Raw genomic sequence first — 18912 nt, 5'->3', positions numbered from 1 at the left:
TGTTATCGAAGTCACTATATATATATATAAACACTTACAGCCGTGCAAAATCTAACTAAATTAGTCAAGTTATAATAAATAAAGAAAATATAATTATACAGTTATTTGACCAATGTACTTGCTTGCTACTAATTTAAATATAAACCATTTTAATTTTAGATGTATTTGATATTAAAAGTTAACTTTAATCATTAAAACATAATAGTGAATATAATAGCTACAAATGAAAGCTGAAATGAAATTAATGATGAGATAGTTATGGAGATGATCACCTTCAAAATTAAAATCAGAAGTTGTATCAAGAAACTGAAAATTGAACTTCTACATGTACAAAATGGGGTATATGTTAATGTAAATCTAATAACTTCCTTCTTTTTGCCCCAAAACATGGAAACAGCCACACTTAGTCTCACTTCTTACCTTATAATATGTATGACTTAGGGCCGAGATAGCCTAGTTGGTATGGCACTGGGCCCATGCCCAAGAATTCGTGGGTTCGATCCCCTCCGGCCAAAGACTCCCGTGTAGTAAATGGTGACTGATGCACGTTAAATCAGTCGAGTCACAAAGTCCTCCATGTTCCCATTACAAATCAATACATCTGGGGGTGCTGATCCAAGAGTTTCCTTGTCTTCTGGATTGGTTCAAAGTTACAAAGCTACGGAGTTGAACATCAGTGGCCGCAAACCCACAATTGGGTCGGCTGTTCAATGACGGATATAAAATATGTATGGCTAGATGGAGAACTTCCTTAATACTCTTCCATTCCTACATTATCCTATAACTTAAGTATTTTTTATTTTATTTTTTTCCAATTTGGACTGTGCTAGCATCAGTAATAGATCGCAAATTTCATTCTATTTTATATATATATCCTTTTACTTCAAAATAAAAAAAGTTTCTTTTTTTTTTTTTTCAGAGAGAAAAAACTATTGGTTAGTTCTGATGATTATGGTCGTGACTTGACTGGAGTACAGAATTTACGTAAAAAGCATGTGCGTCTCGAGGCAGAGTTAGTAGCCCATGAACCAACTATTGAAGCTGTCCAAGAGGCTGGTCAAAAATTAATGGCAGAGTCTAACTTAGGTGTACCAGAAATAGAACTGAGGCTTAAAAATTTGGATAATGCTTGGCAGGAACTAAAAAAAGTATGCATATATAAGTGTATTCCAGGGTGTTTGTGCTCCGCAAAATTCCTGATTTTTTTTCATTCTAGCATAGCAGCCAATTCTACTGGATTTTGCCAGTTTCTCCTGGTCTGCTGGTTTAATTTAAATTCTCCTAGTTTTTGTACATTTTAGGAAATTCCCTAAAAAAAAATCCCTTTTGAGATAGAATTTTTGTACAGAATATTGCTTACTTGCTAGAATATTTAAACAAGTATTACTAATACATAATGAAGCAAACCGCATTTATAGAAATCAGTTTAAAAAAATTTTTTGTTCTAGAATGTTCGGGTTAATTTTATTCGAAACTCTCTTTTTAAATTGAATAAAATATTCTTTTAACTATCTTTGAAATAAATGCCTATTAATATTCTAAATTATGAGTAAACATAATACATACGATTTCAAGTCTGTTTAATGTTTATCATATCTAGTAAATATTGCAGTTTTTCTATTTTGATCACTATAAAACTCCTTAGGTGTAAAATATTTAGTACATTATGCAACAACTATCACGAAATTTATATATTTCGTAAAATCTACTGGATTTTTTTCTATTTGTTGGCAGCTATGTATACAAATGGAAGGTTTCTTTTTGCTAGATTCTTGGTGATGGGAAGTGAATAAACTTGGAGTGTATGAAAGGGCAGAAAAAGTTATAAAAGCTGAAGTAAAACTTGACTATCTTTGTTGTGGGTTGGTTAACTGTTAATAAATGATTGGTGGTTAAGGAGCAATGTGTTTTCTCTAGAAAACACTTACAAGTATGGTTTTGGCTCTCTTATTGAATACATTGATTTATGGCTAATGTTATCAATTGCTTATTGTTATCGAAGTCACTTGCTCCTGGTTTTTTTTTTCTTCTATTCTTTAAAATTATCATTTTCTGTGATCATTGCATCATTTAATGTTAGCAGTTTTTTTCTTCGTATTTTATTTTTATTTATTCTGTGTATTAATTATCTAATTTTACATACATCAAAAGACTAATGCGTTCAAATCTATGTATTATTTAAAAATTTGTCGATAGTTTTTCATTATGTTCTGATATCCTTATATTTAACTAGACTATTAGCAATAAAAACTAGATTCTTTTTCTTCTTTTTTTTTTTTCAATTCTATTTTCTAACATTGCTTTTTGATTTATATAATTGGAATTTCTTTTTTTGCAATATTTTGTGGGATGATCAATTAAAGGATTTCTTAGCCAAATTAGAGGAAGAAGAAGCCTGGATTTCTGAGAAAAATTCTTTAATATTTTAAAAATTTTAATTTTAAAATGGAAAAACGCTTTAGAAAAACTAATGAAGTAACATAGAGAACGCAATGCAAGAGAAAAGTTTTGTAAATTTCTTGCCTACAGCTTGAAATATATTTAATAATTTTTTGCCTCTCAGAAATTTTTTTTCTTAGTTATTTCTGCTTGTACACCCAGTTCTGCTGTTGTTGGAAGGTTTAATTATTACTACAACTCTTAAAAGTTGAAATTTATAAATTATTTTTAAAACCTTTTTTTTTTTTTAAACTATTCAGTGTTTTATCAGGTTTACTGATTTTCACTGAACTGAGAGTATTTGTCATTAAAATAAGAAAAATTTTATTTTTAGATGACATCTGACAGAGGAACAAAATTGAATGAATCTCTTGCATATCAAAATTTCTTAGCCAAATTAGAGGAAGAAGAAGCCTGGATTTCTGAGAAACATCAACTTTTGAATGTTGATGATTATGGAGACACAATGGCTGCAGTTCAGGTATTTCCCTTTCATTATCTTTTTCCATTATATACAATTTTTTTTTAATTTTTGTTACTTATTCTTTTGACTGTCAAATAACCAATGAGCTGCATATTTAACATGGTGCATAGCATTTTTAAAAATTTCTTAGAGGTGCTTATTTTCGTTTTCTTAAAACCCTTAAAGGTGCATTTTTCACTGGGTATTTTTAAAAAGTGCTTAATTTTCCCTTTTGGAGATTAAGATTTTTTATTTTTTTTAACCATGTCAATTTTTGAAGCATATTATGCAAAAGCGTGTTTTTCACATTGTTCTATTCAATGTTTTCACAAATCATTCAAACACAATCAATTTCAACGTACCATTGTCCATAGCGCATAATTTTCACATTTATATATGATTTAAAAGCTATGTAATGCGATTCATATTCACGTAATCAATCTAATAATTATGCATAGTGATTCGTATCTGCACGATTTAAAAATTCCATACTGCAATTTGTATTATCGCTTTTTTAAAATCAAATATCGCAATTGATATTCACGCAATTTTAAAATCAAATATTGCGATTCTTATAAAAAGTGTTTTTTTTCTTCCTTGAATTAGCTACTCTAAATGTGACTCCATTAGTGGGTAATTATATGATAAATGTTAGCTCAAAAAGTTATGTTAAATATTAATTATGTATGATTTATAAATTGATATCTATTTTTTTGCTCATAAAATTTTCAGGGTTTTTCACTCTCTATGACAAACACGCTTGATATGATTTAAAATTTAGTAGAGTTATTACTCAGTTAATTACTGAACAAAAACTTATAAATGAAATGTTTACGGCAGGGCCTGTTGAAGAAACATGATGCATTTGAGATAGATTTTGCTGTCCACCGTGAAAGATGTGTTGCGATTTCATCAGAGGGGCAACAACTGGTGGCTGAAGAGAACCACCACTCTGGCAGCATCAGTCAAAGACTGCAGCAACTTCACGACAGATTGAGTGCACTGGATGCCAGCGCCATTCGAAGGAAGAGTAAACTGAAGGATAACTCCGCCTACTTACAGTTCATGTGGAAAGCTGATGTAGTCGCTAGTTGGATAGGTAAGTTTGAAAACCAACTACACTTTATTATATTCAATGGAGTTTTCAATTAATATGTTGCATAGTGTTTTTTAAAAAGTGCTTAAATGTGCTTTTTTTTATTTTCGTTTTTTAAAAGCCCTTAAAGGGGCTCTTTTCAATGGGTGTTTTTAAAGAGTGCTTAATTTTCCGAAATGAGGTATTTTTTCTTTGCAGTGTTATTTTTTGCCGTTTTTTATGCAAAAGCGTGCTTTTTACAATGTTCTATTCAACGTTTTCACGATTCATTCAACCACAATCTATTTCAGCATACCGTTGATCCGTAGCGTATGAAAGCGGCAAAATTTTTTTCGATTGAGAAAAAATTTTTCAGTGAGCTTGGTTCGTTGAGATTATTGCACTCTCGTGTGCAACTCTGCTTCATTTTCCACCCTCTGAAATCAAACCGAAAAATCTCTTGGATCATTTTTTAATGACTGATATAATAAAGAAAAGAGCTCTTTGTCAGAAACTAGTTATTTTTATCATGATCATGTAAAGTCTTTGAAAATAATTTTGCATTTTGTTAATGCATATAGTGCTTAAAACTTTTTTTGCTGTAATTATGTTTTAATTTCGCCATTTCTACATTCAATTAGGATTTTGATTATCAAAAAGTTCATTGTCTGAACATCTTTTGTAAAAGTGAGAGGCAAAATTGTTTAATACTTTTAGAACTGGAATATGTTCTGTTTTAGAATGATTGTGCCATTAGTATATGTAACAATTGTTAGTACCTGAATATATTTTAAATTTTGTTTTTTTCCCTCCCCCCAGGTGACAAAGAAACACATGTTCGTTCTGAAGATTATGGCCGAGATCTGTCATCAGTACAGACTCTTTTGACAAAACAAGTTAGTAAATAAATTAATATTTTCTTGACTTCTTTAAGCTTACTTTTTATAGTCATTATTTTCAAACTGGAATGTGATTTTTAAATAAGGAATTTTTGTTCTTAGGAAACATTTGATGCTGGTCTGTCAGCATTTGAGCAAGAAGGTATTCAAAGCATCACTCAGTTGAAAGACCAACTTATGGCTGCTAATCATGACCAAACTCCAGCAATTGTTAAACGACATGACGATGTTCTTGGAAGGTTTGTGTCATAAGTACTGAAATAAAATTATCTTGTGGATACTGAATTTTTCAAATACAATTTATGTATCCCAAGCCCCCTGTTTTTTTTAACGAAGACTCCTGTTTACCCATAAATTCTCAAATTTCTCCGTATTTCGTTATGAAATTTTAATAAAGAAATTTTAGGTGATAAAATATCCACTGATGGCAAAATACTTATCTTATTCCTCAACTGAAGGTGCTCTCACCAGTACTGCAGTATGTTGAATGTTAATAGTTTAAGTCGAGCCTTGATGGCTCAGGAGATGAAGCGTTTGATTTCCAATGAGGTGAACCAGGTTCAAATCCCAGAGATGATTGCTCTATGTGAATTCTGCATCCAACTTGTGCTGTTGTAAAATATACTCCGTGGTAGACTGATCACAGGTTAGAATCCCCTTGGCGTGGGAGATTTTCGTGATTTTCCTCTCCATAACTCAAATACGCGTATGTTCCATCAAAAAGTTCTCCACGAAGGCTAATTTCTCCCAATACTTATACCAGGATTTTCCTTGTCTTTTGGATCAGGTTCATAATTACAAGACTATGGAGTTGAACGTTAACAGTCCTGTACCCAAAATTGGGTGAGCTGTTCAACGACGATTATATAATAGAATAGTTTAGTATCTATAAATAATGGTTTTAAAAAAATCTTTATATTAAGATCATACATATTCTTTACTTCACTAAATGTAAGTGCTTATATTATTTACTATTTTAAATTTCTCTTTTTGATTTACATGATTACGCACGCCATATCAGAGCTTTACTTGTAACCTTAAAAATTCCGGTAGTAAAATCTCCGTTATTTTATTATGCCATTGTTGGCAGGTGTGAATTTATTTTTCTTTAGGAATTAAATAGGTGAACTATTTAGGTGTAAAGGAAAAATTAAACGTTTTTATTATACCTAAACAAAATAAAATGTTCCTTCAAAAAAGAAATTTTGTGCAAAAAATAAAAAACCAAGATACCATTCAGCCACATCATTCCTTGACTGGCCACTTTATCGTGTCTATAATTTTGAAATTAAGGACTCATTATTTTATTATAAGTTTTATTGAATTAAACATATCTGTAATGTTAAAAATATTCATTTTAGGTGGCACAACCTGTTAGCAGCTTCGGAAGCCCGTAAACAGCGTTTGCTTCATATGCTTGAACAGTTTAAGCAGGTAAAAAAATTTTTTTTTTTCTGATTTCATTTTAAAAAATATGTTGATATTATGAATTGAATAATGTTTTTCATTTTATTCACTGTAACAATACTTGCAAGTAAAACTTAGTTTGTGACATAGCTTGGTAATCTTATCTAGAGTACAAAAAACTAGTTAAAAAGTCTCTTTTTTTTTTCACTCTGATAAGTATGAAACCTAAATTGTCCCAGTTAATGCTACAGTAAGTAATAAAAGGAAATTGCACTATATGTATTTAAGTTGATAAATTGGTAAGTTGATTAATTGATAATTGTCGTAAGTTGTACTATTTTTTAACAGTGGCCAGTTTTAAAATCATGGTCACTTTTTAAAAAATTAAAATTTTAAACAATTAAGAAACTTATTATTAATGAAATGCATTTCTATTTAAGCATTTCTCGAAATATGGTAAATGTTACAAAGTTAAATTTCAAAATGAAAGGAAACTTTAAGCACATGATAAAGTAAATAAGAGATGCATTTTCAACAAAAAGAAAATTGCGATCGAGTAGCAACTAGTGAGCATTTTTTAATCGCTATTTTATTCATTATATCCATGAATTTTGTCCTATGATGCTAGGGGTCTGCCCAGGCCTATAGTGACTGAATAATGAATATAGAATATCGAGCAAATCTGACAATTGTATATAAGTCAGGCATTGGTTGTAAGGTGGCTGTAAAATATCAGTTGAATCAGACAATTCTATACATAGCAATGTCGGAGCCAATGTCAAGATTCGTGAATATTAGTCCAATGAGGGCCCAAGTTATTTTGTTGTTAGGGATTATTTGTACACTTGCATTAGTAATTTTTACTGACTACTAACCCATTATGCAATTGGTAAAAATATTGAAATTTGATTGAGCTTTTATTTTCTGCTGTTAGATTGAAGACCTGTTCCTTACATTTGCAAAGAAAGCTTCTGCTTTCAACAGCTGGTTTGAAAATGCAGAGGAAGATCTTACCGATCCGGTTCGCTGCAACTCTATCGAAGAAATCAAAGTATTTATATATTTTATCATAAACATATTTTACATTGTGAACAGTTTTTAAAAAACTTCCCATAATTATGCTAAGCATAGACTATGATTTAGGATCTTCATAGGTTAAAAGAAAATCAGATTTATAAATCCTTCTATAGTTTTTTTTTACTGAATTTAAGATTAATCGGTTTAGTTACAATTTTCTTTCTGTATTAATTTTATTATGAAAACTACTAAATGCAGGGTATCTGCGCACTTGGAAAGTCATGAATTTCAGTACTGAACAAAATTTTTCATGATTTTAACTATTTTTTTTTTTTTAAAATCATGAAAAGTCATGGATTTAGGTTGTTGAAAAATCTAATTCTTAAAATGGAATCCACTCCCCCCATTTCATGGTGTTCAGAATATCTGAATTTGTAACAAAATCCCCATTCACCTTCCTATTTTATTAAAATATAAAATGTTTTAATGCTGTTCTATAAAAATTATGGTGTTCTTTCAAAAAATGAAAGAAAGAACATTGTTTCTAGAGCAAATTGTATTTTAAACTTCTATGATTTCAGAATTTTTGTTATTTTTTTTATTTTATCAATTTAAAATTCTAACTGAGGCAAGCCAGTCATTGGGGAATTTTTTTATTCGGAAATGAAAAAGGAAAATCTGAAGTATTTCTTTTTGATGAACAAGAAAAATATCGTTAGAATATGAGTCTGCAGAAAAAAAGAAGAAAAAATTATTTGCTTTTGTATTTTTTTCACTTATTTTATTGTTTCAATTCTTTCCTTACTCTGTTTTTTAAATTTAAAATCTATAAATAGAAAGATGCAGAGTATAACAGTTTTGGTTATACCTATCATTTCAATTAATGTTATTATAATGCTTTTTGAAATTATTGGTCTGTTTTTGTCAGGAGAAAATAGTAACTTTGTTAAATCATGAAAAGCTCTTGGAATTAGACATGGAAAGTCATGAATTTGAAAATCTGTAGCAGATGCCCTGGATTTAGGATCTGATTGGTTAAAAGAAAATAGGATTTATAAATCCTTCTGTAATTTTTTTCACTGAATTTAAGCCTAATCAGTTTAATTACAGTTGTCTTTCTATATCAATTTTATTATGCAAACTACTAAATGTATATTTTTTAAAATTTTTTACTGCAATATAATATAACTTTAAATATTTGTTCGATCAATAATTTCTAAAATGAGAAATTGTGCTATGATGTTAAAAATATATATATATTTGTTTATTTAATATTTACTTTTTGGTATAACTGAAATCAATCAATATGCCTCAGTGATTAGATTATTGAATTTGAAAAAGCAATTCAGTTAAATTTAAATTCGAAGTAAATACAGTCGACTCCCGCTATAGGGAACGAAATGTTCGCTCATGTGCCTTGCTATACACATATATTATTTTTTGTGGATGTAGTGAACCAAAAGAGAGGAAATTAAATATTATGAACTTTTTTCTGTCTTCGACTGATTTTTTCTTCTTCATATTTTGGTAATGTTGAAATTTCTACTTACAATACATGTGCAGATTTATTGAGTGGAATGTAGCCAGGGTTGGCTTTTTGCCGGCAGAAACTGGTTTTTACCATGCCAGTGGCAGAAACTGGTTGTAACCGGTAAAAACCGGCGGAAACTAAAAAAACTTCTATATTAGTTCTGGTAATTGCTTAATGACATTTTGTTTAAGTAAACTGAAAATTGTAACTGTAACAAACTTTTTAATTCATTGTTTGTAAATATATATTATTTTGTTTATATTAAATAAAAAGAGTGCAGTGTATCAAATATTTATCTTAAATAAAGAATAAAGTAATGTAATAATAAATATAAATTCTAAATTTTAGTTTATTAAATTAAACTCTGAAATTCAGTAATTATTATCATTTAACTCTCAATGTAACTGAATAGAGCTACTTTCTAATAGTTTTTTTTCTTTTCAAGACATAATTTGCATGGCAACAATCCAATTATTAAAACAGTAACAATTTTAATCTTTACTGTATGCAAGAGGTAATATAATTGGTTAGATTCACTGATTCGTAAATGTAAACAGGAATTTCACTGGTCACTTTGTTTAACATTTAAATGTTTTTTCTATGAATTATCTATTGTATGTCAATCTCAGTACTTAACTTTTATGTCATTTTCTGAATTTCTGCCAGTTTTGCCACAAATGTGGCAGAAAAGGGTTTCTGCCATGCCAGTTTTAACCGGTTTCTACCAGTGGTTTTAACCACCTGGGCAGAAACTTGCCAATCTTGAATGTAGCCATAAGCATTTTTTCTTGTTTGCTTCTTCTATCGCAGTTTCCCATTCCTAAATAAAGACTATCCCTAAATTTTTTGTGTGCAAGACAAAGAGTAATAAAAAATAAAAGTTAACACATTTTTTTTTTCCTTCATATTGTTCAATCATTTTTAAATTTCTGTTTATTGGTCATTTATTTAAGTAATGTGTAGTAAAAGGGAGCAGTTTGGAAAAATTAGTTAAATTTGTTTGCAGTGCAGATATAGTGAACTGAAATTTCGGTTCCTTGCAGGTTCACTGTAGTGAGGTTTGACGGTATATGTGTTAAAACAAAATTACAGGAAAATGAGAATAAAAGTGTGTGTGATTAGAAAGTACCCCCCCTCCCCCTGTGCCTCATCTTAGAGATTTTTTTTTCTCTATATAATGTCACCAAAATGTATTTTTTGTTTCCTAAATAAAATTCGAAGTTGTGTTCATCATTGAATACCTTTTCAAAGGTATAAATTTTGAAACCTTTATATTAATTACCTCTCAGAAATTCAGTATTTTGACAAATGTAAAAGCAAAGTATTAATTAACCTGTTCTATTTGATGTGATAGGCATTACGAGAGGCTCATGCAAAGTTCCAAGCATCTTTGAGCTCTGCACAAGCCGATTTTGAAGTATTAGCAGCTCTGGATCAGCAGATAAAATCCTTCAATGTCGGGGGTAATCCTTATACTTGGTTCACTATGGAAGCATTAGAGGATACTTGGCGCAATCTTCAAAAGATCATACAAGTAGGTTTCACATTTAACTTTTTGCTAAATAATTTTTTTTTTCCTTTCAAATATTCTGTGTAATTTTTGATAACACTTGATATGTTCATTTAGGAAAGAGATGTAGAGCTTGTTAAAGAAGACCAAAGACAAGAAGAAAATGATAGATTAAGAATTGAGTTTGCAAAGCATGCCAATGCTTTTCACCAATGGCTCACAGACACAAGGTAAACAATTTTCATAATAACACTAATGAGAGATCTATCTGCACACTATCTATTTAATTAGTTAGAAATTTCATGGCTCTCGTAACGTTTTTAATAATTGCTTATTTTTGATTTTCGTTTTTTAAAAGCCCTTAAGGTGCTTTTCTCATTAGGTGTTTCGTAAAAGTAGTAATTTTTATTTTCTGAAACAAGATATTTTTCTTTACCATGTCGATTTTTGCCGCGAATTAAGCAACAACAAAAAATATGAAAAATTTGAAATTTTTCTATTTAACATTTTTACTATTCATTCAACCACAATCTATTTCGGCATCCTGTTGATCCATGGCATATAAAAGCACCAATCATTTTAGATGTTTGATGAAATATTTGTGAGTCCTCATGTGCGCCTACTGAGCTGAAGTCGGTGAGATTCTAGCACTCTCATGTGCAACTCTGCTTGCAAGATATTCTCAGTTTCAGGCTTCGTTTTCTACCCTCTGATATCGTACCAAGAAATCTCTCTATATTTTTATGGTGGCTAATATAATCAGGAAAAAGAGTTCTTAGTCAGAAACTAGTTATTTTATCATGATCATGTAAAGTCTTTGAAAATTATTTTGCATTATGTTAATGTATATAGTGCTTAAAAATATTTTTTTAGTTCTTAAAAAATAGTTTAGAGGTGCTTATTTATTGTTGAGAGATTTGGCTATGCACCCTGTTTAAGCAAATAAAAGTTCTAAAAACAATGAATCTTATGCAGAACAAATTCATTCGGAAATGTGTGGATCACACCAAAATTTCTGCTCAAATCACATGACTTTTTATTTCCGTGATTCTTATGAGCCTGTCTTACTTATATTTTATTTATTATTAATTTGGTATTAATTTCATTTTTTTATTTTTTTTATTTTGCAGAATGTGGTTGCTTGATGGGTAAGTCGATTTTGTTTTGTGTTTTATTTTTTATAATCATTACGATTTATTTTTTTAAACAACTCTGAATCTTATCTAATGTTAGTTTCGTGAAATAATTATATCTTTTTACCATAATTATTTAATTAATTAAATTTTTTTTGCCAGGATTTAAATTTTACAGACTCTTTTTGCTCATAATTTTGTTCTAAAATCAAATTTTCAAATTAATTGGATGTAAAATTTTATATCTAGTACAATTTTGTTTCCAATGCATACCTGCCTAGTCTCCTGTTTTTTTTAACAAAGACTCCTGTATTTTGCAACTATCTCTTGTTTACCCGTATATTCTCAAATTTTCCGTATTTGTTAAAGAAGTTGTAAAAAAAAATTTTTTTTTGGCAATAAAATATCCGCTGATGGCAAAAATACTTCCTTTATTCCTCAACGGATAGTGCTATTGCCAGTACTGTAGTATGTTGAGTGTTAATAGTAAGTAGTAAATACCCCTTGCAGTGAGGCTATACTTGTCACGTATTTGTGATTTTCCTCTCCATGTAACCAGGGCTTCAAGTGCTGCGCATTTTGCGCCAAATCGGTATATTTGCGCATTACTGCGCAGAAACGNATATTCTCAAATTTTCCGTATTTGTTGAAGTTGTGAAAAAAAAAATTTTTTTGGCAATAAAATATCCACTGATGGCAAAAATACTTCCTTTATTCCTCAACAGATAGTGCTATTTGCCAGTACTGTAGTATGTTAAGTGTTAATAGTAAGTAGTAAATACCCCTTGCAGTGAGGCTATACTTGTCACGTATTTGTGGTTTTCCTCTCCATGTAACGCAAATGTGTGTTAGTCCATTAAAAAGTCCTCCACAAAGGCAAATTTCTTCCACTACTTGATTGATCCAGGAGTTCCATTGTCTTCTGGATTGGGTTCAAAATTACAAGGTTATGTAGTTGAACATTAGTAGCCGTAAACCCTAAAATTGAGTTGACTGTTTAACAACGGTTATAAAATAATTTAAGTAATTATAAATAATGGTGAGAAATTTCTTCTGTAGATTAAGATTTATATACATATCTTTTGCTAAATGCAAGTTATATTATTTCTAATTTGACTTTCTATTTTTTTTTATACATGATGTATCAAAACTTTACCTCATAGCCTAAAAAATTTTGCTAGTAAAATCTCCATTATTTTATTTCTTCGTTGTTGGTAGGTATGCCGTTGACATAAATGAGTAAGGATAAATTTTTAGAGCTGTTTACGAAATTTATGTTATGTATTTCTTTCAAATTTCATTTTAAATAGTAACATTAAATAATGTCTGAAAGGAAAGTCTAGAATTAAGCAAATTGTTTTTTAAAAATATTTTTCTGAGTGTTCAAAATACTTTTTTAGGTCATCGATGCTTGAAGGAACTGGTTCTCTAGAAGCTCAGCTGGATGCAACTAAAGTATGCATATTTAATTGTGTCTGAGCATCAACAAAACATTTTGCTCATATTGCAAAAAGAATTTAGGGACAAAATTATTTGTATCTAAAATTTTGGATAATTTATAGATAAATCATAACATCCATGTTAAGCTCTTTTCTTTAAAAACCAATTACTAATGAGGTGTTATCAAAGCAAATAAATAAAATTAATTATAGTCATAAAAAGTTATAACTATGTAATTGTAACCATAAAAAATTATATTTCTTCTTGTAATTAAAACTTTACTATAGCATTATAAGTTCAGCTTTTCCTATTTAAGTTTTTCCAGCATTTAAAACTAGCATATAGCTCATACAAGAGCACAATAATTCTGTATATAATATGTACAAGGAATTTTTTTTCCAGATTTGAGTGGCAACCCTGTAATACATTGAAGGGTTAACAATAGTGTGTAGCGGGACTTTAAAAAAAAATGTTGATTTTCCATTATTTTCCCATATTTAAGTTGATTTTCCTTTTTAGCGCAAAGCAGCAGATGTGAGGGCTCGAAGAGCAGAGCTGAAACAGATAGAAGATTTAGGCGCTCTTTTAGGTGAACACCTTATTCTTGACAATCGTTACACAGAGCACAGTACTGTAGGCCTCGCTCAGCAATGGGATCAACTTGATCAGTTAGGAATGAGAATGCAGCACAATCTAGAACAACAAATACAAGCAAGGTATGTTTTTTAAACTGAATTTAACCAATATTTGGGATGTATTTTGCCTCTGCTTATCAATAACAAGTCCTAAAATTAATTCATAGAAAATGTCAGGAATGAAAAAAAAAGTGCTTTTGTTTTTAAGAAACACGTTCATAAATTTTTCAGAAATGAATTACTTTCTTATTTTTTACTTGTAATATTAAAGTCCCACATTTAAATACAAGTTAACTTTTGTCTATTTAATAAATTGCTACAATTATGTCAATTTTGTTATAGTTAAAATGATTTTGAATATTTAGTGTTGGGTGTGTTTGAAATGGCTTAGCTGCACGTGTATTTTGTGCGATTAAAAGAATAAATAATATTTCAAGCATTTGTTGTTTTTTCCCTTGTATCTGGAAGCATTGCTTGTCACCTTAAAAAAATGAAAGACAAAATTGCAAAAAGGTTTAGTTTTTTTCTTATAATCTTTAAAAATGGAGCATGAATAAAAACTAATTTAAATTATGTAAGAAATTAAGTCCAAAGCAGAAATTGAAGTTTGATTACCGATCTCTAGTAGCATCTTTAAACAAATTAAATTATTTGATCAAAAACTGGCCTCACAGTTTTGTAATGAATTTCCACATTAAATAAACTTTTTTCTGCAAACTCCAATCAAAATCTACATAAATATTCTGCATCCTGCATTTAACATAATATTTTGGAGTTACCTTTGTGCAATATCAGTGAAGATTGCACTAAACTGGTTGTAGACCCTTAAATTAGGTTTAATTTTTATTTAGGTTTTATTATAGATTTCTGTAAGAACTGATTCTTTTCATCTAAAACCAGTTAGCATCAATATTATGTGTTTAAGGCATAATCTTAATTTAGAATCATTTTAAAGCGTGCCGTTTTTAATGAATCTCAAGTCTCTTCCACAAGAAAGAAATTTGCTAACTCTGAAAATTTATGCAATTAAATATAAAGAATATATTCTGGTGCTTCTTACAGCAATAATAATGAGGATGTCAAATTAGTAAACACTACACAAGCACTTAAAGTTCTCAGAAGAGCCTAAAAATATGCAATTTTTTTTTTAATATTTCTGAATTTTCTAAATATCAGAAGTAAAATTTTATTTTAATTTTAGAAACCAGAGTGGAGTTTCCGAAGATGCTTTGAAAGAATTTAGTATGATGTTTAAGTAAGTATTTTCTTTCTTTTTTTCTCTTCAACATTTAGATTTAATCTTCAATAAAAAAAATTTTTAGCAACTTAAAAATTAAATCTGATGTTTAGTTCCAATTAGAGTTTATCACCATTTTCTACTTTCTTTATCTTGTTAGTATCCCTCAAAGAATTAAAAACATTTTGTGTAGAATTTAAAATACACCAATTAGTATTGCAAAATGATGTTGTTTGTATGTGCCACATTCGAAAGTGAATTTCAAGTTTCTGATTAAGTTGTAAAATAAGTTTAAAATTAGCTATATTTTAAACTGACCTTTAAAATCATTCTATATATTTAAAATGAATATTTTTTTAGTTGTAAATGCTGTATTGCAGTGCACCACATGAGTTGAAACACACTTATAAAATCTTTCAATAAATTCTGAATTTATGGCAAGTTTTTGGCAAATAATTTTACTGAAAGTATAATTAATAAATTGAGTAGTTACCACTGAAGTGGAAAGAGACGCCTAGAATATTGAGAAGAAAAAAAACTAAAAATTTTAATAAATACTATTTTTGATCCTATATTTTTTACGATAAATTGTATTAAAAATAAAACAAGTATTTATCTTTGTATTCTGGGGGTTAACCGGAATTCCGGGTTTTTCGCATTATGCTTCCTGGTCTAAATATTATGAGCAAGGAATATGATTTTTCTGGGAATATCCCAGAATTCCATGTTTCTCAAGATCATGGTTTTTGGAATTTCGCTAATCAAAACTTATAAAGTTTTCAGATTTCCTCAATCTAAAATCCAAATTTTGAATCTTTCCCTAATTCGCGCTAACAAGACAAAATTAAAAAGTTACATGTTAATATTCGTATTCATGTGGTGTAAAAATCTTACATCATAATTTGTATTCACACAATTTTAAAATAATATATTCCGTGCGATTTTAAAATCTAGTCTCTGGGTTCATATTCATGCGATATTAAAAAATCCAACATCGCAATTCTTGCAAGAACTAATATCAGTTACTATAAAGGTGTGATGTTCATCATTGGTGGGTAATATAATTATTCTTGTTAAAAAAAATTATGTTAAATACAAAACATGTATGGTATAGAAATTGATATCTTGATATTGAATTTTTGCACTTGAAATTTTCTGGCTTTTTTACTTTGTGTCACAATTATCCCTGTGTTATCCCACAGTTATTTTATCCTCACTAGTACATATTGTGGTATAGGACTTCTCAGAAATTGTATTCTTACGTTTGAGTAAAAACCGATTTGGAAATTCATAATTTTTTCTTTTCTAGACATTTTGATAAAGAAAAATCTGGTCGACTAAACCACTTCCAGTTTAAAAGTTGCCTTCGTGCTCTGGGATATGACCTGCCAATGGTGGAAGAGGGACAACCAGACCCAGAATTCGAGGCCATCCTGAATGTAGTAGATCCTAACAGAGATGGCTATGTCTCCCTCCAAGAGTACATGGCCTTCATGATCTCCAGGGAAACTGAAAATGTCCGCTCCAGTGAAGAAGTGGAAAATGCCTTCAGAGCCATTACCTCAGGCGAGAGACCCTATGTCACTGCAGAAGAGTTATACGCCGTAAGTTGGATTTTTTATGAAATTAAGTTTATTAAAAGCAGCGACTAAATTCGAAAGCTAGCTTTAAAAACAGGGCATGTATTAAGTGTGTATTCTTTTATGAGAGATCAAAAGACAAGGTTATTTTTCTTATTGAATTTTGCTATAAATGGGAATATAGGGAATTTAAAAAATCATCTAAAATAACAGAGAATTTTAATTCTTTCTTTATGAACTGGTAAAATATAGTTCGTTCACAAGGAATTGGCACTTGGCTCCGCCTTTATCACGTGGTATCCGACGATACTATTTCGATGCTTTTAGGAGAAGGATGTGAGCAATCCTGAACGAAGTTGCTATTTGGCGATCGTATGACAAAATATTTATTTTGCAATCTTTATGGGCATTTGATAACATAAAATATTCATAAATTTGATAATATTTCTCTCTCTTGAGTAAATAGTTTGTCCTTTTTGAGACATTTTGCTGCAATATATCTAAATAGCTAGAGTAACGAAAGATATAATAGCAGATGATAAAGCGAGGTAAGTGACTGAAAAAGAATTCTCTGTTTGCGTTTGGCGTGCATTGAAGGGTTGTTTCAATTTCAAACACGAAGACGTTTCTCCTCTTACACCTGCGCTGAAATAAATTCTTCGTCCGAGGAGGTGGAGAAAAGTTCGAACGAACTATACAGGGAATTTTGTTTCTTATTTTTGTCTTTTAAAAAATTGTGACCACTCGAAGCGTAATCTATGGGATATTTAAAGATATTTCAGCTATACTGAACTATTTCATTTACTATAGCATTATTTGTTTTAAGTATGTTGAGCTGTTCCTTATTTTTTCGGCAATTAAATAAAATTAGCCTAATATAGCTCTCTTAACAAGGGCACAGTAATTCCGTGTTTCTTCTTCATGTATTGTGCATACTATGTGCAGGGAATTCTTTGTCTCGATTTGCATGGCAACCCTGTATTTGTTTTGTAAAATAAATGAATCACGGTGTTTGGCGTTTTTAAAGTGCTTATTTTCGTTTTTTTAAAAGCCCTTAAAGGTGCTGTTTTCATTGGGTGTTTCTAAAAAGTGCTCTCGAAATGGAGATTTTTTTTAATTATTTTTTTTACCATGTCTATTTTCGCCATGTATTATGCAAAAGCGTGCTTTTCACATTGCCCTATTCAACTTTTTCACAATTTATTCAACCACAATCCATTTTTGCGTACCGTCGGTAGGTAGCGTATAAAAGCCAGCCCTAGTCGTTTTACATGTTTGATAAAATACTTCCAAGTCTGCATAGTGCGTCAACTGAGCTGGGTTAATTTAGATTCTTGCTCTCTCATATGCAACTCTGCTGCATTTTGCAAGATATTCTCAATTTCAAGCTTCATTTTCCACCCTCTGATATCGAACCGAAAAATCTCTCTAATATTTTAGTAGCTAATGAAATCTAAAAAAGAGTTATTTTTCAGAAACTTGTTACTTTATCAAGATCATGTAAAGTCTTTGAAAATTATTTTGCATTTTGTTATTGTATATAGTGCTTAAAAATATTTTTTGAATGCTTAAAAGGTGCTTGTTTTTTGTTGAAAGATTTGGCTATGCACCCTGTAAATCGATGTTGTTTTTTTTTCCTTTTCAGAATCTTACAAAAGAAATGGCCGATTATTGTGTCTCACGAATGAAGCCTTATGAAGACAAAAATGGGCGAGCTATTCCTGGGGCTTATGATTACATAGACTTTACTCACACACTTTTCCAAAATTAAAGAAGCTGCTATTTATTGTCATTTGGTTTCTTCTATCTTCCCTTCATCAGCTGCTTAACTCTTTCCTTGAGATTAGTTGGTTGCTATGTAGATATACATTTAAAAAAAATATTTCATGTCCGGTGTTTTCTTTATGTTTTAATGCACTTTTATATACATTTTTAATTATAAAAATCTTGAGACATTTTTTATACAATTTAATTTACTAGTTATAATAGAGGTTTTAATCAAATTAATGAATATTATGCTTTTATAGTAGTTTATTTTTCTGAATTGTGTTGCAAGCCAAGTAAAAATTAAATTATTTTTCTTGGATTAAGTCAGATTGCTAAAAAGATGATCTCACTATTTTTCATTTTATCTGAAATGAGTTACGTTGAATTATAGAGATTTAACAATTACTTGCACAATATAGATTGTTTTCCTAATAAAACTTAGGTTGTGAATATTTATTAAACTTATGTTCACGAAAATAATTGCTTTTATTGTATCAAGCTTCTAAATAAAATTTTGTTTTGATATAAAGCTATTTTTTTCCTCCTTTCACTCTCTTGTGTGTTTTTAGATTTAATTCAGATTTTCCGCATAATTTTTGCTAGCACCTTAGTATTCCAGAACCCCTTTTTACCTTTTCTATCTTTTATTTATTTATTTTTTTCAATATAAAGAGCTATTTTTGCTTATTTTTTTGTATGAATTTTGTAACCTTAAATGGATAATATTAATATGATTGAATATATTGCAGCTTATTTTGTTGTTCAGCTTATAGAATATT

General features: G+C 29.7%; 1 protein-coding gene across 1 annotated transcript in view; it reads left to right on the top strand.

The window, feature by feature from the left end:
• The window catches only part of LOC107449942 (alpha spectrin), a 67910-nt gene extending 49248 nt beyond the window's left edge, over positions 1–18662 (top strand). Inside the window, exons 33-47 of the mRNA XM_071177193.1 lie at positions 920–1148; positions 2774–2920; positions 3743–4001; positions 4797–4873; positions 4979–5115; positions 6238–6310; positions 7218–7334; positions 10186–10365; positions 10459–10571; positions 11472–11489; positions 12875–12929; positions 13434–13630; positions 14751–14804; positions 16096–16390; positions 18012–18662. Coding sequence (XP_071033294.1) covers positions 920–1148; positions 2774–2920; positions 3743–4001; positions 4797–4873; positions 4979–5115; positions 6238–6310; positions 7218–7334; positions 10186–10365; positions 10459–10571; positions 11472–11489; positions 12875–12929; positions 13434–13630; positions 14751–14804; positions 16096–16390; positions 18012–18137 — 2077 coding nt within the window. The 3' untranslated portion in view covers positions 18138–18662. The remainder of the gene's footprint in view (positions 1–919; positions 1149–2773; positions 2921–3742; positions 4002–4796; positions 4874–4978; positions 5116–6237; positions 6311–7217; positions 7335–10185; positions 10366–10458; positions 10572–11471; positions 11490–12874; positions 12930–13433; positions 13631–14750; positions 14805–16095; positions 16391–18011) is intronic.
• Positions 18663–18912: the final 250 nt, after the last annotated feature.

The sequence above is a fragment of the Parasteatoda tepidariorum genome, chromosome 1, assembly GCF_043381705.1.
Source record: "Parasteatoda tepidariorum isolate YZ-2023 chromosome 1, CAS_Ptep_4.0, whole genome shotgun sequence".
In the NCBI taxonomy this organism is placed as follows: Eukaryota; Metazoa; Arthropoda; class Arachnida; order Araneae; family Theridiidae; genus Parasteatoda; species Parasteatoda tepidariorum.
This window is presented reverse-complemented; position numbering and strand designations above follow the sequence as displayed.